Below are 24,869 nucleotides of genomic sequence, written 5' to 3' on the forward strand. Positions count from 1 at the left end.
CGGCGATTAGTCCTCACCCCGACCTTGAACGCAATTCGGATTTGCAGTAGATTTAGACTGTTTTAATTTTACTATTCAATATCTGACTTCCGATTTGATATTCTTAAAGTTATTGATTAACCAGTTAACAATGTTTTTGAATGGATAGTGGTATAAGTTATTCTTACCCAACAGAGAGAAGGATGCAGGGTAGTTATGAGTGTGACGTTATGTAATATTTAAACCATACATGAGCAATGTACATTATGTTTGTATTTTTGTAGGTGGTGATATTCGATATAACATGATGACTACAAGCAGTTTATTTCGGGAAGCTCAGGACGAAGAAATGGAGCTCAAAGTAAAAAAAGGTGCATAGATGTTCATATATTTAGACTTGATTTGTAAAACAACTAGTGTGACTTTCTGAAGATATGTTAAGTTTTTAATACACATTGAAAAATGACAGTTTCTACACAGGGGCATCGTATCCGCTCTACACTCAATGACATATATATAATAATACACAAGGGAAGAATCGAAAGTAGGACACGATTTGTAAACAATGTCAAAAAACAACTTGCTTCACAAAAGTTACGCAAATCCTTGCACACAATGTTGCAAATGTTGTCAAAAAACACGTTCACACTCAAATATTCCTAATAAACTCGGTAAAAAGCGTTTTTATTCCATTAAAACCGCTGTCTGCTGCAGAAACCCAATCTCTTCGCCTAAGAAAAGATAACTCTGTACTTTCTCTCTCTATATGTTCAGTAATGACAGGAGAAATTTCGGAGAAAAGAAAAGAAAGACCCTCTCCCTCCCTCCCCCCCCCCCTTATGAAATGGAAATGATGATACACTGTAAATTTTGATAACTTTTGAGATCCTCATTTCTAAACCATAGTATGTTTTACGGTGCTACCGTTCTGTACTGTACCTTGCATCATTGTCAACTTATAGTTTTATTTAGGTATCAACGAACATCAAAGAATTTTTGAGAGAGTATTGCTCTGCAATAAGTATGCCAAAGGTACTAATTTCAATGGTTATGATACATACAGCGCAACCCCCTACAGAGAGAAAGAGAGAGAGAGAGAGAGAGAGAGAGAGAGAGAGCAGTACCTGTTTGTTGGTGTGTAATTTCCCATTTTTAAATTTAATGGTCTGACTATATGCAATATCTACATAGTTATTTTAACTGTTTACTTTTTTTTATTTTATTCCTTTTTATTTAGTTCAAAATGTACTATTGTTTATTTCCTCCCTTCTCTTATACTTACCTGCTTAACGTTACTGTACATGCATGCACAATTATTTAATTTAAAAATGGATCGATATGACAATAAAGTATGGCTCTTGCTCGTATATATTTATAAAATATCTATATTAAAAAAAGATTAAAAACAAATCATATGTCAATGAGGCAGGTATCGCAGACTATACTGAAATAGCCAATACACTCATTACAGATGTTTGATCCACCTCTAAATTTATCGCGGGAAATATAGCGCGAGTGCACTGTGACGTCATCCATGACTTTGTTCTTCTTTGTTTATGTTTCTCAACTCAATACGAAGGTATGGAAGCATGTAACAAATCTTTTGAGTCTCGCCAAAGCATATGCGGTACTCAAAACGTGTCTTCAAACTTTAAGTCACCGTAAATTACGAGTTAAAAGACGGCCATTTTTGGCATAGCACCACGGGTGAAAACATTAGAGAGCATTATGGGACGTAGACAAAAAATTTTGTTTGATGTACTGTAGGTTTAGCTCGTACTTTTTCCCGTGCACACTGGTTCTTAGAGCTCGCCTCGCTATAATTTATTCTTGCTCTTTGTGTCATTGCGCATAAAATTGTATAATATAGGTTATGCCCCCTTGGAGACACCCTGACATTCCAGAACTAGAAATAAAAAAAATATTTTATCTTATTCATATGTAGTGTTTGATCCATGTGGGTAATTCCTAGCCTAATATTGACACTGCTTTGTTTAGGAGACTTTATACAATTGCCCCAAATAGGCGAATACACATGCATATAACATTTTGTTTATAAATCTCAAAAATTAAATTAAGCAATTTCAAAAATGTTAATGTGCATGAGGAGAGAAAAAGCAATCAAGAAATGATTTAAAATTTGCTACTGGACACATATAAGAATGTAAGAAGACTGAATCTTTAGAACCAGGTTTGATTTGGGGGGGGGGGGGTTGTGGAGTATAAACATTTATAATTTGAATCATTTATTGTTATTAAATATAAGTTACGGTATTGATCCCAAGGTAGAAATCAGAGTTGGGGTCAATTACTTTGAAAAGTAATTAATTACATTCAAATACATTGACAATTTTATCAATTACTTGCAATTACAATATTTACCTATTGCCATGGGCAGTGTGTCATGCTGTATAAACATATGAAACATGGGACATTTAATTATTGTATAAACAAAAGTCCATACCAAACATGTATAAAATCTATTTATCATTATAAGACACCTTTTTTATATTTTAAAGTTGGAAAAAGTAATTGAGATGTAATTGAAAAGTAATTGAAAATACACAATATTTTTTTAATGTATTTAAATACATTCAATTACTTGTAATTGAAGACAGACTCAATTACCAATTACTTTCAATTACTTTGAAAAATGTAATGAATTACACTCAATTACAAATACTTTTTTCAATTACCCCATCCCTGGTAGAAATATGATTTCTGATGACATCTCAATAGATCATTTGTCAATTATGCAAGGTGTAATGTGATTATTTTTAAGAATAACATTTTTTACCAGTTTATAAAACTTTTTAGACCCCAAATTACATTTTTATTTAAATGGATTATTCGACAATGAAGAAAAGTGTAAATGTAAGGTTATTTTCATTTTAAGCATAAATAAATGCAAGTTTTTTAATTTCATTTTATCTATAGTTGGAGGAGGAATACATGCTCGGATCCAGAAAATTTTTCAGGGGGAGGGGGGGGGGGGGCAGTTAATATTTGAGTTTTTTTGGGGGTGGGGGTTCCAAGTCATATATTTGACAATTTTTTGATGTAATTTAAAATAAGAGCATACTTCAGTCATGAACATAAATAGTATATATACGTGTACATAGGAAGTATTACAAAACATATATGATATATCTGTATCTGAGTTCTTAAATTGAATCATTTATCATGTACATATGTTATTGTTTCTTTGTTCAAGGCATTTCAGATGGTATGTAGGTCATGATCCCAAGTGCTCTTCCTAAAATTATCAAATATCATAAAAACCATTGAGATTCTCATCTTAATCCAAAGATATTATTCCTACTTTGGTCATGGTGCATCAGATCATTATGGTATGTAAGTCATGACCCTAAGGGGTCATCCTGACACCCTTAAAAACAGAAATTGTCAATTACATGTATCTTTAAATTATTGATGTTTGAAGATCCTATCTCTATTTAATCCGTATTATTAAGTCTCCCAAATAAAATTTGGAGACTTATTGTTTTTGCACGGTTCTTATAACATGTATTATTATTCCTCTTCATTTTCTTCTTTCCCGCTCTGAACTTGTTTCTCAGAGATGGATGAATTGTACAAAACTCTAGGATACAATAGGCCTGCATATCTAGTTGTGCACCCTAGATTGATTTTTCTCATTTGGGGTTAGACAACCACTTTTCATGGGGGGGGGGGGTCAAAAGGGTGTGGGGTCTATCATTGAACCTTATGGGAAGAATCGTAGACTCTATTGTAAATGATAACTTGAAAACGGACAAAGATAATGATATAGGGTTTTCATAATCATATAATCATATATTGACTGTTACTGGCAATATATAGCATTTATTAGATCTGACCCCTGGGGTCATCCCCACCCCCCCCCCCCCCCACCCCACCCCCTCCCCCCACCTCTGGAATTAAAAATTACCATATCAGAAACTGTTATAATCATGACCCCTAAACCATATATATTCTTGTTCCTTATATCAAGGGGCATCAAATGTTATGTAGGTCATGGGCCCTGTGGATGGTCCTGACCCTCCTCGAACAGCAAGTCCCTTAATATCTTCAAAACAGTTGAGATCCCCACCCTTAAACCATATATATTCTTGTTCCTTGTGTCAAGGGGCATCAAACGGTATGTAGGTCACGGGCCCCGAGGGTGGTCGTGACCCCCCTCGAACAGGAAGTGCACAAATATCTCGAAAATGGTCCTACCCCTTAACCATATATATTCTTGATCCTTAAAGGGCATCAAACGGTATGTAGGTAATGGGCCTCAGGGTTAAAATTTGATTTTTAAAACGGTAATGCACATCTATAGAACAGTCCCTATCATATCCCAAGATACGATGTGTCAATCCATTAAATCATAAGAGGAGTTCTAGGATCTATGTTTTTTTTTGAGTGATAAACATCAATTTTCTGCTACTATTTGACTCCCTGGATGAAATTTAAATTTTTAAAACCTTACTACACATCTATAGAACAGTCCCTATCTTATCCCAAGATATGATGTGTCTATCCATTAAATCATACCCGGTAAGAGGAGTTCTGGCATCTATGGTTTTTTTGTGAGTGATAAACGTCAATTTTCTGCTACTATTTAACTCCCTGGAAGAAATTAAAATTTTTAAAATCTATAGGACAGCCCCAATTATATCCCAATAGATGACGTAGCTACTCCAAAAGTTGTAAGAGGAGTTCTGGGAACCATCCATTTTTGCAAAAAAATGTCATTTTATGTTGCCCAATGATCCCCTTAATACAAAAAAAAGTTCTGGAACCTGATCACACTTCAATATGACACCCCCAATCATATTCTACAAGATCATTTGGTTACTGCTAAAATAAAAAGACGTTTTTGAAACCAGTTTTTTTGCCAAAAAACGTCATTTTTCAGCCATTAAATGACCCCCAGGACAAAATTTTAAAAATTCCGAAACCTTATTGCGCATCTATAGGATACCCTAAAACATATTCCAAGAGATGATTTGTCTACAGTTGAAAATGTAGGAGGAGTTCGAGGAAGAAGGTTTTTTGTGAAAAAACGTCATTTTTTACTAATTATTTGACCCCCAGGACTACCAGAGAATTATTGAAACTTTTTTACAAAACAACATGATACCTCCAATCAATCTCCAAGAGTTCAGTTTGCTGGTTTATAAGATGTAAGAGCAGTTTGAGAAAGTAAAACGTGACAGATGGACGGAAGGACGGACAGACGGAACAGAGTAACAACAATATACCCGAACTTTCTTTAGAAAGTGCAGGTATAATTAAACAACTTGCAAAACATTTTAAAGTCTTTATTAAGCAACATTTTTAGGATGTAGAGGGTTGTCCAAAAAGTTTGTGGACTATCACGTTTTTGTCATTTTAAATGGGTTTATATATACATATTGTACATTTAAATATTTGTCATAAAATTAAAACTAAAGTAGTTTTGAGATATACATTGTACTAATAATTTGGGAAATTATATAATAAATATGGACTCAATGTACGGTCAATATGCATTTATAATGACCCAGGATGACAGATATTGACCTCAGATACATGGAGGATATCGACCATGTATCTTCGGTCAATACTGTCATCCTGGGTCATTATAAATGCATATTGACCTACATTGAGTCCATATTTTTATAGTAATTTAATTTTCTGTAATTTACTGTACAATTGAGCGCGTTTCACTTTTAAATATGATATTAATCTGTTCAAAATTCAAACGTTACGTCAAGCGTATTAGTACATTTTTTATGTTGGTGCATTGTGACGTGTCTTGTGATATGCAAACCAGGTTATACAAATTTCACTAAAAATTTTTATTCAATCAAATGTCGCGTTACAAACAGAATTAAATTATGCATAGGGAGAGCTTCGCCCTCTAATAATTCCTTCAATATGATAATTTTTATTATAAATATAGTTCAGAGTTGTCTTACCAAGTATCCAGGACTATGTTTATTTAAAAATCCTCTAGACCTTTTTGAAAAGTTTTGCACACATCATAATGTTTGATAATAAACATCAAATTTTTCATTGAAGATGAAAGTAGATATCTGATGGGGTCATGGGGAGCAATCTTCTTCAACAAAGCAATATGTATGTAGATAATAACCATATATTTTTGTTCTTGTTTTTTCTGTAGTTGCTGAAAGACTATCTGAGAGTATGAATATTGTAGCAAATGAACCTTCTTTAGCTTTTTTCCGCATCCAGGAACATGTGAGAAAATCTTTACCACAGCTTGTGGAGCAAAAGGTATATTTAGTAAATATTTTAGTAAATATTAGGATATGGTTTTCTTATTGATCTGACAATAGGTATTAAAAAACTTTTTTTACTACGGTAATTTAAAATTTGATAAGTCAATAAAACCTGTACCCCGGTACTTAAAAACACAGTGAAATAACATATAATATATGGGTCACCTTCATTAATCAATTAATTGTTGCAGTATTGTTTATTTGTAAATATGCAAGTAGTCTTCAATCTCTTAAAATGTATTTGTTTGACACAATGACACACAAATGTAGCATGAATTTGATAAAATGTACACAGTGTACTGTAAACCAAACCTTTCTCTATAGTTTTTATAACAATACAGGTCTGGATAAGGCTTTGTTGCGAACATTAGTTGTCGCGAACCAGTTTATTGGCAGTTAAAGTCGCCACAAATAAAAATTGGTTTACAGTATGTGTTTGATACATGTAGTTGGTATCTGTAATCACTATATATCTCAAAAATGTTCAACGCCTCCACATTCACTTTTTCTAAAAAGAAAACCCCATCTTTTGTCAGCATGAAGTGATTGAGACTCAGCAGAAAGTTCAAGGTGCAAGTTTTGACACTGAATATGCCACACAGTAAGTAAAGAATCCTCTATGTATTGTTACAGTGTATTGTTTTCTATATTACTAGGGTACTATACATGTAAATGTAATACATGTCATACTATTATTGTATAATTCATTTTTATCAGTGCTGTCAAAAGCCTCCACAAGAGCAGTGTACACTTCCAAAATATTCAAGAATTGATGAAGAATGCCATGTTTATGAAGCAACAGATCGATTATGAGGAAGATAGAAAGTGAGTACCAGTTTTAATGATTCAGTGCACAAACAGATCTTTATAAAATTCAAAAATATAAAGCATACTGACTATTTTATCATCTGCAAATTACAAAAAAACCCTTAATATATACATTTATTTAGGTATACCAAATACTGATACCAATTCAAAAAATGCAAAATGGAGATACCCTGGTAATCATATTTGGGAAAATCCTTTAAATTTCTGCTTCACATATCATTATGAATTAGCACATAGATTTGAAACGGTCTGACTCACTCTGGATTAATTAATGTTTGAGTAATTGAAACCACAGACTCCAGAAAAAAGCCCAATCTACCAAACACAAAACTGCACGGGATGATATTGAGGTGTCTGTGTCCAGGAATGTTAAAGAAATGGCCACTTCTAAGTCAGACAACCAGTTGTAAGAGACAAGCATGTTTGTGCATGTCCTAACCGTCCCCACTTATGTATTGATGTGTTGAGTTCAATACTTTGTGTGTAGATTATGTGCAGCATCCCTGCATTTAATACAGTTATAAAAATCAATGTTCTTGTGTGTGTAATTAACATGAAGAAGTCACTTCAAGTAAAATTTAGTAAAAATCAGTGAAATATGTGTAAACCTGGTGGTGTAAAAATAAGTGATTCTGTAAATTTAACATATTTGTATTCATGTTCTCCCTCGATCAGCAGAGAAGTTTGCTGAATATAACTTTTTGACTTGCACACTTTAATTAAAGCTGAAAATGACTTGTAAATCGAGATATTTCTCTTTGGTTACCTGTATTAGCTTCTAACTGTGTCAAGATTTGAAATATTTTGTTGCACAGCTTTCACTTGACCTGTAATGACATACATTCTTACATCGCCATTGTTACTCAATTACAATAAAATATTACCGGCCAAAAAAATGTAATTTTCCACATTAAAGAGTAACATTTGTTGTAAAGGAGAATGCACTACCACAAACAAAAAATGCATGAAAAAAAACCTAAGATATGGAAAGAAATACTTTACATTGGCCATGTGTTCCAGATGTGCAATCAGATGTAACAAATGCAATAGGGTTCATGTATATATATTCTTATGTTGATATTGGGGATAGGGAGGCTCGTAGTAATTTTCATGTTATGTTCAGCCTGTTTGTATGTACATGTATTCACAGTTTGATGTTTTGTTCATATACATCAGTAATGAATGAAAAGTATATATTACATGTTTATATGGATTCATCTTCCCGGAGATTGAATTCTTAATTATTTACAATGGCTTATATGTGTTTTAAAGTTTGATGTTTTCAGTTTTTCAGTTTTCATTACATGTAATTGAAAAACAAGGTGAAATACAGACAAACTAACTTTTCTATCTGAATGTGTTTGACTGAATTGTTCTTTACTATAGGTGTAGCGGAATGAAAAAAAAAGATATACTGTTTTGAATTTACATGTTTAAATTTTCTTACATTGCTTAGTTTGCAGGTTTAAATATTTATCTCTCTGAATATAAGTTACCATAGGTATGCTATTTGTTTTCATTTTTTGTGTGGTGTCATTCCTTAATTTTGTGATAAATATAAACATTTGACTTGTTGAATATCTACATAGTAGAGCAAAGTTGCTATAACGTATTTTGATTTTAAAAAACGATTAATATGAACCACTAACTGATATGATATTGCAAATGCACAAATTATATTAAACAAACTGGTCAAACATGTAGGCATAACCAATGTTATTTTCTTAAGAGGCGTTTACTAGTAAACATTCAGGAATAAGGAATCATTCTTTGAGTATTATGAGGTGATCAAAATACGGTAGGGGGTGATCCAATCCAATAAAGCCCGAAGGGCTTTATGATACATTTGATTACGCCACACCGAAATTATCACCCCATAATATTCAGAGAATGATTTAAACAATAAAATGCTTTCTTTGATGATTCATTCGGGATATGAAGGTAGCGACATTGCAGAAATCAAAGGACTGAAGTACTGACAGGAGTTGATTATATCGATTATCATTTATTTTAAAATCAACTTATCTTGCGTGGCAATTAGTTTCTAGTCTGTATTTAAATTACACACTTTTTTTGTAATATGACTTTTTATAAGACTTTTCCGATAAGAATTTAAAGAAACTCCATATGAATCATGTTGTGTAATATTTAGAGATAGATTTCAAACTATGTATTAGTAATCAAAATAATTCTTAAAATTGTATTGATCCAAGCACAATTGATATCGAACTCTTGTCTCGTTCAACCAGACTCTCAGCTGTCTCCGTTAATTTTCGACAAGCAAGAGAGCCTCTCTTGTTTGTCGGAGATTTACGAAGACAGCCGAGCGTTTGGTTAAACGAGACTATATTAAACTCTGGCGTAGGAATACATGAGACTACAAAAATATCTAAATTGTTCGTATTATATAAAATCTGACTATTTTCAAAGTGTTTATAGACAAGTTTCCTTGAAAAACAATGCTACAGCATACATTACATAGAAATTTTCAATCATTTTCAAGAACTAAGACTTGTCAGCAGTGATGATTTGTGCTTAGGTCCAAACACTGTTTCACTTTCGGTTTGCCAGAGTGACTGCATAGGAGAGTTGATTTTAATCAATGCAAAAATACATAACACGCGTAAGCGATTTATGTAACCTTCATAACCCGCATGAATCACCAAAAAAAGCATTTTATTGTTTATATTAACATCTTTCTTTTAACTAATTGATAAATTGATTACGAAAAGTAAGTAAAATTCACTTATTTACTGATAATTTACGTAAATACGTTAGCTAAAAGAAACAGCCAAATCGTCTTCTGTGAGACTTTGAGTCTGACATCATCATGATTATTTTGTGCAGTTCGAGATATTTCGTAGGTCGCTGTAGGTTTGACCAATCGATCAATAGAACGTGTCAATTTCAGTCCTGTCGGTGCCTCGTCAGTTTCAGCTGCTGTAGGTTTTGATCAATCGAAAAACGGGGCGCGAAGATTTCAGTCTGGCTGTTTCTATAGAGCTATGAATGAACTATAAGTTTCCATAAGAGATAGAGGGAATAATACTCGGTAGATGTAAATATTCCGTATTAAATACATAAATTTTATATAAGAACTAGGTACAGTTTCAATCATATTTTGCCCTGTTTTAGAGTGATTTTTAAAGATATCACAAGAAATTGAAATGTAAGGTTTACTTACACAAGAATACCCATAAATTAAGAATCTATATATAGTTAACCGATTAGACTTCCTCAAGTTTAATTCTGACGTCACAAACAGTGCATTTTCCCGTAATTTCCATCAAACTGAGCAGAAGACACCAATTCCTAAGTAGTTTTTTTAATAGAAAAATATGTCTGCAGCTGTCGCCCACTATGAAACTTGCATAATAACTTTATCATGTGAAATCACTTAAAATATATTAATTTTGTTGTGGGCGAAGGCTGCGGACATATTTTCCTGTTCAAAAAACTATGAGAAAATGTGCCATTTTTCATCATTTTTTACCAAATCTAAGAAATATGCCAAAATGTTTAAGTCATAACTATCTCTTGAAACAAGATAAAAGTGTATTTTTAACCTAGTACTTTATATACAACCATGTTCAAGATGGTATATGTGTATTTTTATGAGATTTAAACGACTTGAATTTTAGGGCAAATGTTGAAAGAAACTGTACCTTCTTCTTTTCTGCAGTTGTACAATTAAGTATTGAAAAAATCATTGATGAAATATATTGGACTATACGTTACAAAATCGATTTGTAGTGTTACAATGTATCTTAGACATAGACACTGGAAAATGTAAATATTGCGAGACAGATCGACAACTTGCTTCTTTAAGATTGTAAATATTTTTTAAAACAAAAATTAGGTTTCATATCTTGAATGGATGCAGGACGAAGTAGACTGTCGACTGATTTTAAGTTGATTGGTAATACTGTGTTCGATTCCAAGCAAAGAAGTGGACTTCCTTTTTAGCTCACCTGAGCTGAAAGCTCAAGTGAGCTATTCTGATCACATTTTGTCCGTCGTCCGTCTGTCCGTCTGTAAACTTTTTACATTTTGAACTTCTTCTTTAAAACCACTGGACCAATTTCAATGAAAGACTGATCTTTATTTAAAACGGAGAAAACCTCGAAACTGTTGAAAAAGGGATGTACATTTTGAAAAATCTTCTTCTCAGAACTACTGAGTCAAATTCAACGTAATTTTGCATAAATAATCGTTATGGAAAGGAAAATATAAATTGCAAAAATTATCGGCGAATTCTGTTTCAAATTTGAGTAATTTACAAAAATAAAAATAGAGACTAGAGCAAAGCTCGTTGCAAAGCAACGAGTGGGTCTTCCGGTAATGTCGAAAGTAAAGCTAGAAGTTCCTGTAAGAAGCAGGGTTCTTAAACTAACAAACATAAGAAACTGAGACCAAAAAACTCGAATTATTCTTGGTACGAGTTAACAAAATCCGAATGATACCAAGTACGAATTAACAAACCTTATCGATTTCAAGAACGACTTAGCAAATACAAATCCGAATCTGTAAAAGTACGATTTAACAATTATCGAATAATTTTAGGTACGAGTTAATTTAACTCTGAACATAAAACTATTTTCTTAACCAAGAATGTGGAATCAAAATTTCCGGAAAAATCAATTTTTAAACCCCTATATCTCTGTATTGCATCGTCCGATTTTAGAGCGGATTTCAGTTTTGAATTATGAATAATAAGCTCTGCTTTATGATTAATAACTAATTATCGCTTTAAAAATAAGTTATTATGAAAGACTTTGTAGCCCTTTTGGCCCCTTATTTGAGGGGCTGGCCCCTTTTTCTTGATATCAAATGAAAGGTCTTGTAAATATAAACATATTTTGTTACACAAGTATTCACGAATTGTTAACCGTTCTAGATATATCCGAACAACTGTGTTTTAGGGGCCGACCCTTAAACTCCTTACCAGGGCCACCAAAAAAATAGTTTTAGACCCCATATCGTTAAGAACATTATTTTGAGCAACTTTTCTTCTACAAGGCTTTTCAAAATAGTTCTCCTTTTCTAGATATTAATGACCAAATTTTTAGACATCTGGCCCCTTGAAACCCCTAAATACGTATCATATGTCATAGGTATGGTACCATATAGATAAACATATGTACAATGAACATTTTTGGTTCTATAATTGATAACAAACTATTTTTCAGTAAAGAGTTATTATAAAAAGACTTTAGAGCCCTCTTGGCCCTTTATTTGAGGGACCAGTCCTTATTCCTTGATATCAAATAAAAGGTCTTGTAAATATAAACACATTTTGCTCAACAAGTGTTCAGAAATTGTTGACCGTTCTAAAGATATCTGAACAATTGTGTTTTAGGGGCCGACCCTTAAAATCCTTACTGGGGCCACCAACAAAAATTATTAAGGTAGCATATTGTTAGGAACATTATTCTAAGCATTTTTTGTTCTATAATGCTTATCAAAATATTTCTCCTTTTCTGGATATTTAAGATCAAAGTTTTGAACTTCTGGCCCCTTGAAACCCCTAATTACGTAACATATGACTTAGGCATGGTACTGTATAAATAAACAGATATACAATGAACATTTTTGGTTCTATAATTGATAACAAATTATTTTTCAGTAAAGAGTTATTGCAAAAAGACTTAAGAGCCATTTTGGCCCCTATTTTGAGGGGCCAGCCCCTTTTTCTTGAAATCAAACGCAAGTCCTAGTTAATCTGAACAACTTTTGCTTTACATGTCTTAACAAAATATTTACACATTAAAAGCTAGGCCTGAAAATGTGCGAAAATTTCGTGAAAAAAATTGGTGCCTATTTTTGAGCTCGGGCGAGCTTCGCTGCCTTGCGCATTTTTCAAAATATCAAATAAATAGGATCATCTACAGACATTCATCTACTATCCCTGAAAGTTTCACGTTTCTATCGCAAGTAGTTTTTGAGAAGTTACGTGGACAAAATGGTCCTTAAAAATTCACTAAATCCTCAAAATCTCGAACCGGAAGTGACGTCATAAGCCAGAAATTTTATAACATCAAGTATATTTGATGCTCAATGTGTCCTGTAAATTTCATGCAAATCGGTTGAATAGTTCACGAGAAATAGCCTTCAAAAAAAGTCAGAAAAAAAAAATAAAAAATAAAATAATAATAAGGAAAAGAAACAATAGAATAACAAGAGGGTCTTCCGTCGGAAACGGAAGACCCTAATAATCACTGTCAATCAGTTAATTACTTCGGATTCGGTATTCCATATCGAAAACGAAAGTTCTTTGTGGATAAAGCAGCCATGTTTGAATGTTGACGCATGACAAACGGGTTAAACTGACAGAGATGTATTTGCTTGTTGTGCAACAGTTTACGTGCGAAGGGATACTTGAAACATGCTAACATATGTGTGTCGATTTCGTGAAGTGAATTGAGGTTAAAGGCGTTGACATTTTCAATTGTGATAGTGGTTTTACATATTCTCTTTTGAGAAGTGGACAGACTTAGCCTACTTTGTTTTGAATTTCGTTCATGCAGTCTTTACCAAATTTTTTTTTCAGTGGTTTAATTTATGTATCAATGAATTGTACCAGCTCGAACAAAAATTTACATGCCAAAGAAAAAACTCACAGAAAAAGTTTTATTAAAGTCATTTTATTCTTAAAGGTAATATCTGCATTTATGTATTTATATTCTCTCTAGTTCTCTTTCAACTTCAAGCTCTGTTAATTCGTTATCACTATCACTATCAGCATCGGATTCTGTGTCACTCTCAGCATAGGCGTCAGAACCGGGGGGCTAGGGGGGCTTAGCCCCCCCCCCTCCCCTACTTTTTAGCTCACCTGAGCTGAAAGCTCAAGTGAGCTATTCTGATCACATTTTGTCTGTTGTCCGTCTGTCTGTCCGTCTGTCTGTAAACTTCTCACATTTTCAACATCTTCTCAAGAACCACTGGGCCAATTTCAACCAAACTTGGCACAAAGAATCCTTAGCCTAAGGGGATTTAAAGTTGTGAAAATTAAGGACCACGCCCTTTTGGAATTTATAAAAATTTTCGAGAAATTTTCAAAAATCTTCTTCTCATGAATCAGGAAAGCTGAAACTTGTGTGGAAGCATCCTCAGGTAGTATAGATACAAAATTGTGAAAATTATGACCCCCGGGGGTAGGCTTGGGCCACAATGGGGGGTCGAATTTTAACATATGAATATATAGAGTATATCTTTAAAAATCTTCTTCTCAGAAACTAATCGGCCAGGAAAGCTGACACATGTGTGGAAGCATCCTCAGGTAGTGTAGATTCAAAGTTGTGAAAATCATGACCCCCGGGGGGAAGGTGGGGCCACAAGGGGGGGGTCGAAGTTTAACATATGAATATAATCTTCTTCTCAGAAACTTATCAGCCAGGACAGCTGAAATTGGTGTGGAGACATCCTTAGGTAGTGTATATTCAAAGTTGTGAAAATCATGATCCCTGGGGGTAGGGTGAGGCCACATTGGGGGGGGGTGTTAAAGTTTTACATAGGAATATATAGTGTATATCTTTAAAAAATCTTCTTCTCAGAAACTAATCAGCCAGGAAAGCTGAAACTTGTGTGGAAGCATCCTCAGGCAGTGTAGATTCAAAGTTGTGAAAATCATGATCCCTGGGGGTAGGGTGGGGCACAATGGGGGGGGGGGTGTTAAAGTTTTACATAGGAATATATAGTGTATATCTTTAAAAATCTTCTTCTCAGAAACTTATCAGCAAGATGATTCTTTGTAATTGTTAAGACTTTGGCTCCAGGACAATTCTTTGGCCTCACAAGAAGGTTCAGAGTTTGATGTAGCTAAATATCCCATAGACAAACAATTGTAAAGGATCTTTTTGAGAACTGCAATACTCAACATGTGATATGACTATAAAATTGAAGCAGGCAGCTATTTTTTCATTAAAATCTTTTTGTATTACTGTATTGAGTTATTGCCCTTGATTTATTGATTATTTTAATTTATGCATCCACTGTTATCCAATTATTGTGATGATTATTTTTATACAATAAAAAAATATTCAATGTATATAAGTTGTTCTGCATAAGTATTTTTGGGTTAGGACGGATTAGTTTGTTTATTTTTTATTTCCAATTTTTAGATACTATCAATTATTTTAGGCCGGCACATATATAGGGATAGTGTCTATTGAGTAATATTGAGCGACTGTTTGGGGTTAAACTTGAACAGGTTCGGATAGATTGAAGGTGTGGACATCCCTGCTCTCTTTAATTTCGTGTTTTCTAACCTACGATACAGAGTATGTGGTCATCCCTGCCCTGTAACGCATTAATACAAGAGTGCGGTCATCCCAGCTTGTAATGGTGGTGGTTGCGGATGAGCACTATTTTGTGGTCATCCCTGCTGGTGTTCTGGCCTTTCTAGCGCAGTGTGCGGCACTCCGTGCTTGCGTTAACGTTGGTACCTGTTGAGTTGCGTAGGTGTGCGGTCATTCCTGCCTGCGTAACGTCCCTATATATGTGCAGGAGCGGTAATTAAAGTCTGCTCTTGTAAATATTGGCAGCAATCAGGGCTATCCCAGTCTATCTCCTGTACCGGCCCGCGGGGATCACAGGCAGTGACCCCCTTGCACGTTACAAAATCATCCTGTTAGAAAAGGGACTAATGATTATAAACATAAGAATATCCAGGGGGAAAATGGATTTTATTTATACAGGATCTACATGTATTATTGTTCATTGTCCAGATTGTTTGTATTATGACTCCATTAAGCTGACTTTATCATACTTATTGTTCCTCAGGTGAGCGATGTGGCACATGGGCCTCTTGTTTTGCTAAGTTATGATTTTGGGAATTAGGTTCTTTGCTCTCAATATTTCTGAGGATCAGTCTAGGCCCCCCCCCCCCCCCCCCCCAATTTGCTTCCGACGCCAGTGCTCAGTGACAGTCTCTCCTTCCATTTCAACCTGTAACAACAGAAAGATGTAAGTCAGATATTTCAGCCCAGGAATCATGGCGAGATCTCATGGCATTTGTTGCCATCGACGTTTAAAAGACGCTTTCATATCTACGAAGACGGGTGCGTCGATTTACCCAAATGGACCCAAATGGAACGTAAAATGACCCAAATGGACCCAAATGGAGCACAAATGGACCCAAATGGAAACAAATGGACCCAAATGGAATCACAAATGGAAATAGAATGGCATAATTGAAGATTTTATTTAATAATTTCAATCATTATTTTTAATAAAATCATATATTAACATTGTAACTACATCGTTTTAGAAACAGAAATAAGACTGTATTTAGAAACTGTTCCTATCGTGTTAAACACGACGCCCTACCAGGGCCCGGACTCAGTTACCTCAAACAATCTTATTCTAAAACAATTTCATTAATAAGTTTTTATAGGAACCACTTTACTATTAATAAATCATATATTAACATTGTAACTACATCGTTGTACAAACAGAAATATCAGACTGTATTTAGAAACTGTTCATATCGTGTTAAACACGACGCTCTACCAAGGCCCGGACTCAGTTACCTCAAACAATCTTACTCAAGAACAATTCTATTAATAAGTTTTTTTATGAAAAAAGTCATAAATTGGTGTTTTTATTATTATAATGATTTTTCACAAGTCACTATTTGGTTTGTCACATTCAGTGGTATTTGGTTTGTCACATTTGATGTCACATATGATGGTTGAATCAGATATTTCGATATGATTATATATCAACAGTTATATTAATAGTTATATATAAATTCATATATCAATAAAAAATCAATAAAAAATCATTAACAACACAAGAAAAAGAAAATGTCGTTTTAGAATTTATATTTATTGATAATTCATCATGTAATTGAAATTATTAAATAAAATCTACGATTATGCCATTCAATTTCCATTTGTTTCCATTTGTGATTCCATTTGGGTCCATTTGTTTCCATTTGGGTCCATTTCGGTTATTTTACGGTCCATTTGGGTCCATTTGGGTAAATCGACGCACCGACAAAGACAGTGGAGTATTGCAAACGTTTGGTGGCAGGGGATAGTTTCGCAGGAAAGACCCAGTTTTTGAGGGGTATAAATTGGTAGAATATTTATTGCATTCATTTTGTGGATAGAGGAGCTCATGTCAATTTCATTGATATATGACACTTTAATACTGGTAGCACTTTTCATCAGAAATGGAATGAAAATGCGAAACTGTGGCCAAAATTTTCACTTTCGGTTTTGTGCTTGAAAAGTAGGGTGGGTTCAGAACACGAAATGTCACTCGAAAAGAAGGTGATTGACCCCCCATCAATTGGTGATTATTTGCATGGGTATACATTAAGCTACCAATCCTATGGTAGTTTATGGCAGTTGCTCGGGACTGGAGCGTGGTTCTGGACCCGTGAAAATGTGAAAAAAGGGCAATTTTTCAGAAAATTTTGAGACCGTCCCTGGCTATTCTTTATAGTGTTATATGTAAGTTGTACTTGTTTTATTCTGAAATGTTTAAAAATTCTCAAGAGTCGGGACCATGTGTCCCCTGCATGCAAACCATTTTTAGCAAATTGAAAAACCCACTGAAAAATTAAATCTCATATATGAGCACTATCTGCCTCACATTTCCTCGACCAAAAAAACTATCCCCTGCCACCTTCAAGAAAATGTCAAATTTTTACTAGGCTTGGAGTTAAACAATATGGGAACAGAAAAGATGTTCAATGTGTGTAAAATGGGAAACTGGCTGAATTTTTATGATTGATCAACCCTGTGATGAGATTTAGGGGCCAAAATGTAACAGGGGGTGGTCCTAAGAAAAAGTGCAACTTTTTAGCGTTTTGGGTTTGTCCTTATTTTAAAACCCTTTATAGGCATATTATTCTTATTGGTATAAGTTGCAGGGTTGAATTTGGATTAACTGAATGATATTGTACCATTTTTCTTTAAATTTTCTTGAAATTAATTGATAGCCATGCAGTTTAATGAAGTTTTAAACCCTTAGTTTTGATAAGAAATTGCTAAGTATTGTTCTTTCTCGAGCTAAAACAGACAAAAAGTAGATTTTATAGCTAAATATATGTTTTACATGTGCTACATGTAAATTACATGTAATTACATGTAATTTTTAATAGTTAATATTTGCATTTTAAGTCATTATAAACAATTTTAAAATGTCTGATTGTCAAAAAAGCACCCCAACCCTTCATTTTTCTTCACCGAAAACCAAAAAATAGCCTTTATTTCACATTTCTCTTGATAATATCTCATAGGTACATAAAATTGCTCCCATTTAAAACAAAACACATATGTCTGGTTTCTTCTTTATTGAAAATATATCAAGAAAAATTGAATTTGTGTGCATTTTTTAACCATTTGTCATTTGCCTGTATTTCCACCTCATGATTGGGGTGTGGTCATGATGTTCAAATTTGGTATTTCTTTGTATGTAAAACATGTATTTCAATCTTTTTAACCCATAAATCTAGATCTTTTACTATTGGTTAAAGAATAAACAGAGAAATTAGGTTTCATCATCATCCGTTCAGCATATTTGGGAAATGACTCCTCGGGTAAGATGCCTGATTGCCATTTTCTAGGTACCTGTCCCTTATGAAGAGATGAAAGTGGAGGTTTTGTGTTCCAAATAAGTTGCTTTTATGTCCCAATGGAGTTTTTAAACCTGTTAATACCATTTAGAAACAAAAAGGTTGATTGCAAGGAATAATAGTGTGTTTTTTCTTATTCCCATTTGCAGGGGGATAGGTGATACATATGAGTTGAATTCTCCTAGATGTTGTTACTAAATGTGAATATTTCAATGTTTTTACATCAGATTTGGATAAAGGTTTCTTTTTATAACTGATTTTAAAAGAAAAAATGTCTTTTGGATTGAAAGAAGTCATGATATATCTTGAAAACCTTACAGAAACAGGTTAAGGTGATTCAGCCGGGAAAGGGGGTAATACTTAAACAGCCATAACTCTTTTATTTTTCAATGAAATCAGACCAAATTTGGAGAGTTTTACTCAGAATTGCATGAACTTTCTGAATTTAAAGTGTTTTGGTTAGAGAGAAACAAACTCTAAAAGTTAAAGGTGGCAGGGGATAGTTTCGCAGGAAAGACCCGGTCAAAATTTTGAAATAAAGGGAGAACCTGGGGTTTGGCTGGTTATTTGAGGGGTATAAATTGGTAGAATATTTATTGCATTCATTTTGTGGATAGAGGAGCTCATGTCAATTTCATTGATATATGACACTTTAATACTGGTAGCACTTTTCATCAGAAATGGAATGAAAATGCGAAACTGTGGCCAAAATTTTCACTTTCGGTTTTGTGCTTGAAAAGTAGGGTGGGTTCAGAACACGAAATGTCACTCGAAAAGAAGGTGATTGACCCCCCATCAATTGGTGATTATTTGCATGGGTATACATTAAGCTACCAATCCTATGGTAGTTTATGGCAATTGCCTGGGACTGGAGCGTGGTTCTGGACCCGTGAAAATGTGAAAAAAGGGCAATTTTTCAGAAAATTTTGAGACCGTCCCTGGCTATTCTTTATAGTGTTATATGTAAGTTGTACTTGTTTTATTCTGAAATGTTTAAAAATTCTCAAGAGTCGGGACCATGTGTCCCCTGCATGCAAACCATTTTTAGCAAATTGAAAAACCCACTGAAAAATTAAATCTCATATATGAGCACTATCTGCCTCACATTTCCTCGACCAAAAAAACTATCCCCTGCCACCTTTGTATGATTCGAATTAAGTTAAGTTGTACGAAGATTTATTCATATTAGTTAATTTATTGAACGAATCGATGTTATAAAAAATGGCGACGAACGTAAATAAAGTATCTATTGGAGATTGAAAGTTTACATGCCCATCGGGCTTGCGAGTGTGTAAGTTTCACATGCCCTCTTTCATTTTTACCAGGCCCCGGGCATCGGACTCCCGGGATTTGTCGCAGACTGTTTATGCTTTTTAACTTGAGGGGAAATATCGCCTGCATTTTGGAACTTTTACGTATCGAATCAAATAAAGACTTCAGTAAATCAGACAGTTAAACAATATAAGCAAAATCTGATGCACTGACAACATATTATATTTTAAATACTAGTACTATACATTCTATTGGTAATTCGGTACGATTGCTACGTAATGGTTGATTATAATGCAACGTGCTTTGTTAAAATGCTGTGCAATTTCAGTCTAAACGGAGATTGTTTTTGCTGCTAGAAATATATAGGTATATATATATTATGAAAAATAAATTCTGCCCTTTCTTTGTTTTAGTGCATGTTTCTTCTGTTTTAGTTGTTTACAATTTTCTCTTTACAAACCATTTTCAGCTGTGTCAAGTTTCGAATTATAAGCAAGATACAGAGCTTTGCTCACAGAACTGAGGCCATGCTTTTGTTCATTCTGAATGGGAAATACCAAGTTTTAAAAATCTTAAGTTGAATGTAATTAACTCTTGTGAACAAAAAACTGACTCAAACCAAGCAGAATTGTGAGTACTGTATTTTGCTTATAATTCTACGATCGACACTGAAATTTCGATTTATCACTAGAAATGTCTCATTAAACGTTAAATACTTGTACAGAAAAATTAAAAGGATGATATGCTATAACAACTTTGGATCCCCCTCCTTATACGATGAATTTACACCAACTTTGTTGGTTTTTCAAACACAATTAAATAAAAACGACCTCTTTAAAACAGTTTAAAACATTACTGTTACGGGGATAAATGTATTATCGCTATTCTTAAGAAAAAAATTACAGCGGAAAATCATCTTGATTTGTAGCCATTTGTTAATGTTGATTTTGAATAAAGATGAAAATAAAGGATGGCCTTAGTAAAAAAAGAGCGATATGCCTGTCAATACATTGCAGTCTGAGGCTCATTCAGAGGGGTGGGGGAGGGGGAGGGGGGGAGGGCTAGACCTTATCAGAAATCTTGACAAGCAAAAAAGAAAAAAAGATTTTGAATACGGCTATGTCTAACTTTGCCAAAAAAGTGTGTGTGTGGGGGGGGGGGTCCCTCCATCCAGTTCTGACGCCTATGCATTGATTATACATAAAATAGCTCTTTAACATATCACATGATAATATTTTTCATTCTAGTGTATTCATCGATCAAGTGAGTAAAGTTATAAAACGTCGCACGAGTTCACGCCTGGTAAACAACAATCGTTTATAATGCGGAGACCAATAAAATTTTTGAATGTTTTTAATTTGAGCGCCTTGAGGTACAATTTTCTTCTTTCACATGTAGGATTTTTTAAAAATAAAATACAATAATTAGCTAGTACAATGTAGTTGAAGATGAATATGTACCTATATACATTTTATAAAGTGAGGGGGACATAACTAAAATAAAGGGAATTGGAGTTGACAGTGTACCCATACCAAAAATTTAGTTTTATATCTTGCATAGGATCTTATTTTTTGTAAAAATGGTATTTCATAAAGATACAATGTCAAAGATTAAGTGTAGGAAAATAAGTGTAAAATTTGGATACAGTTGATTTTATGGTATTCTTTTTTTGTTTTTCTACCGAGGGGCCATATGGCACAATATCCTTTGTACACCCATATAAATCCATTGTTGCTCAGGTGAGCGATGTGGCCCCATGGGCCTTTTGTTTGCTATTTGCATTTTATCTAGCCCCATATAATAGCATGGATGTTGTTTTGAATTATATATGTTGTTCATTAATATTAAAGTTTTACGTTTTTGATGCATCCAGCAAGATTTGTTCTTAATCATCTGATCACATCATATCTGAAAAGTTCAATAATCAACCTTTATATATAGGTAAAATAAAGTCTATGAAACCAATCTTTTTGTATGTTTAATTCTTTGATTAAACCCACTATCACAGGACATGACGTAACACTGTTATATATTTTCCGTTTATATTTTCTTTAGAGACGATCACAAGATGGCGGCCCCAAACATCGCCTCCATTAATTCCACTGCAGAAGACGGCGACATAACAGACACATGATCTAGTTGTTTTATTGTTGTTATTGATACCTGTTGTTGTTATGATTGTTTTTGAAATGTTTTCTTTGTGCAATAAGATTAGCTGTTATTTTCAGCTACATGTAAATACTATCTTTTCTTGTTGGTTTTATTTTTTAAAGTCACTATATGATACATGTGTATAGTGCGCAGGATGTTTTTTTTGGTAAAACGTTTGAAGTCACTGGAGCTCTTGTAGAGGGAGTAACTAAAATATGAATACATAGCCTTTTGAAAAATGTCATGCCCACAAGTTACACATCTACCGGTAATTTTTGTACCAGAGCTAGAATGTAATCAAATGGGTTAGGCCGTCCTTATACTGAAGGGATATGGACATTCGTTAAAGCTTTGGTTTTATGTCAGTTGTATCAAGTTTGAAATTCCCATCATTAGTTTTATAAAAGTAATTTTGGAGTGGACACTCATCAATTCAGTCCAATCAAGTTAAACTGGGTTAATACTTAATAGGTTCAGAAAGTTAAACCTCCACTTAGTTGGGATTATGGGTTTCCAACGGGTTCCAAATACGTTGGGTTCTTCACAATCATTATTTATTGATCAACAAGGGTGCCAAAGAAATTCATAGTAACAACTGGGGAAATAATCATGTAGAAAATGAAGAACAAACGATCTAACACGCACGCGATAGCCCGCCATTCCTCTTGTTGGTGTTCCGGCGAGGAGCTGGTATTGGTACTAGGATGGTAATGGTGATCATTTTCTTCTGTTGATAATGGTAAATCATCTTTCTCACGAACCCCAAGAATCTTTGTTTCCTAAAGAGAAAAGAGGGCGTATACATTTTTAACTCACCTGAGCTGAAAGCTCAAGTGAACTTTTCTTATCACATTTTGTCTGTAGTCTGTCTGTCCGTCCGTCTGTCTGAAAGTAACCTTTTCACATTTTCAACATCTTCTCAAGAACTACTGGGCCAATTTCAACCAAACTTGGCACAAGTCATCCTTAGGCAAAGGGGATTCAAAGTTGTGAAAATTAAGGGCCATGCCCTTTTTCAAGGGGAGATAATTAGAAATTAATGAAAAATTTTGAGAACTTAAAAAAAATCTTCTTATCAAGAACCATTTGGCCAGGAAAGCTGAAACTTGTGTGGCAGCATCCTCAGAGGGTGTAGATTCAAGTTAATACAAATCATTGTCCCCGGGAATAAGGTGGGGCCACAATGTGGGTCAAAGGTTTTTATAGGAATATAAAGAGAAAAACTTAAAAAATCTTCTTCTCATAAACTCATGAGCCAGAAAAGCTAAAACTTGTGTGGAAGCATCCTCAGGTAGTGTAGATTCAAAGTTGTGAAAATCATGACCCCTGGGGATAGGGTAAGGCCACAATGGGGGTGAGGTGGTGGGGGTCAAAGTTTTACATAGGAATATATAGGGTAATCTTTGAAAATATTTTTTAGGTCACCTGAGTCACTCGGGTGACCTATTGCCATTGGTCTTCGTCCGTCATCTAGCATCGTGCGTTTACAATTTTACATTTTTATCTTCTTCTTGAAAACTACCAGGCCAATCGTTACCATTTTTGATGTGAAGCATCTCTATGGTAAGGAGAATCTAAATTGTGAAATTCATGGCTCTACCACCCCTGGGGTGCTACGGGCGGAGCCAAATATGCAAAAAAAAGCCAAATTTTCAAAAATCTTCTTTTCTACTTCCACTTATGTGAGAAAAAAACTGAATGTATGGTTATGATGTCCATGAGACCCTCTACCAAAATTATGAAATTCATGACCCCTGGGTCATGGGTTCAGGTTCTAGGGTGGGGCCAATATGGCCATATAGTAAAAATGTATTAAATCTTAGAAAATCTTCTTCTCTACTCCCATATATATTTGTTAAAAACTAAATGCATGATTACGATGTCCATGAGGCCCTCTACCAAAATTATGAAATTTATGACCCCTGGGTCATGGGTTCAGGCTCTAGGGTGGGGCCAATATGGCCATATAGTAAAAATGTTTTAAATCTTAGAAAATCTTCTTCTCTACTCCGATTTATATTTGTTAAAAACTAAATTCATGATTATAATGTCCATGAAGCCATCTACCAAAATTGTGAAATTCATGACACCTGGGTCAGGGGTTCAGGCTTGGGGGGGGGGGGGCAATATGGCCATATAGTAAAAATGTATTAAATCTTAGAAAATCTTCTTCTCTACTCCGATTTATATTTGTTAAAAACTAAATGCATGATTACGATGTCCATGAGGCCCTCTTCCAAAATTATGAAATTCTTGACCCCTGGGTCAGGGGTTCAGGCTCTAGGGTGGGGCCAATATGGCCATATACATGTAGTAAAAATGTATTAAATCTTAGAAAATCTTCTTCTCTACTCCCATATATATTTGTTAAAAACTAAATGCATGATAATGATGTCCATGAGACCCTCTACCAAAATTGTGAAATTCATGACCCCTGGGTCATGGGTTCAGGCACAAGGGTGGGGCCAATATGGTCATATTGTAAAAATGTTTTAAATCTCAAAAAAGATCTTCTTCTCTACTCCCACACATGTGGGCAAAAAAACTGAATAAATGGTTATGATGTCCATTAACTCCTCTACCAAAATTGTGAAATTCATGGCCTCTGGGTCAGGGGTTCAGGACATGAGGTTGAGGGGGGGGGGAGGCAATATGGCAATATAGTGTTAATGCATATAATGTTTAAAAATGCTCTTCTCTTTTCTCACACATCTGTATTACAAACTGACTTATAATTATGTTTACCAGGAAGTCCTCTACTGAAAGTTTAATTTTCATTT

General features: G+C 34.3%; 1 protein-coding gene across 5 annotated transcripts; it reads left to right on the plus strand.

The window, feature by feature from the left end:
* The first annotated feature begins 31 nt into the window (after positions 1–31).
* Positions 32–22,182, plus strand: LOC128176240 (BLOC-1-related complex subunit 8-like). Of its 5 annotated transcripts, XM_052842425.1 has the most exons (8): positions 32–189; positions 264–350; positions 6,134–6,246; positions 6,788–6,852; positions 6,969–7,076; positions 7,375–7,485; positions 8,536–8,580; positions 21,994–22,182. In XM_052842425.1, the coding sequence occupies exons 1-7, from the start codon at positions 141–143 to the stop codon at positions 8,546–8,548; spliced, it is 546 nt and encodes a 181-aa protein (XP_052698385.1). In that variant the 5' UTR covers positions 32–140; the 3' UTR covers positions 8,549–8,580; positions 21,994–22,182. The 5 variants fall into 5 exon arrangements, with proteins under 5 accessions (XP_052698385.1, XP_052698383.1, XP_052698384.1 ...); XM_052842423.1 differs by lacking the exon at positions 8,536–8,580; XM_052842424.1 differs by lacking the exons at positions 7,375–7,485; positions 8,536–8,580 and adding an exon at positions 21,624–21,677.
* The last annotated feature ends 2,687 nt before the right edge of the window (positions 22,183–24,869 follow it).

This window comes from Crassostrea angulata, chromosome 3, assembly GCF_025612915.1.
Source record: "Crassostrea angulata isolate pt1a10 chromosome 3, ASM2561291v2, whole genome shotgun sequence".
Lineage (NCBI taxonomy): Eukaryota > Metazoa > Mollusca > Bivalvia > Ostreida > Ostreidae > Magallana > Magallana angulata.

Coding starts and splice junctions, on each gene's coding strand:
- LOC128176240 (XM_052842423.1), top strand. CDS start 141: ATGGATAGTGGTATAAGTTATTCTTACCCAACAGAGAGAAGGATGCAG. Junction 351..6,133: donor GGAGCTCAAAGTAAAAAAAG/GTGCATAGATGT, acceptor TTTTTTCTGTAG/TTGCTGAAAGACTATCTGAG. Junction 6,853..6,968: donor GACACTGAATATGCCACACA/GTAAGTAAAGAA, acceptor CATTTTTATCAG/TGCTGTCAAAAGCCTCCACA.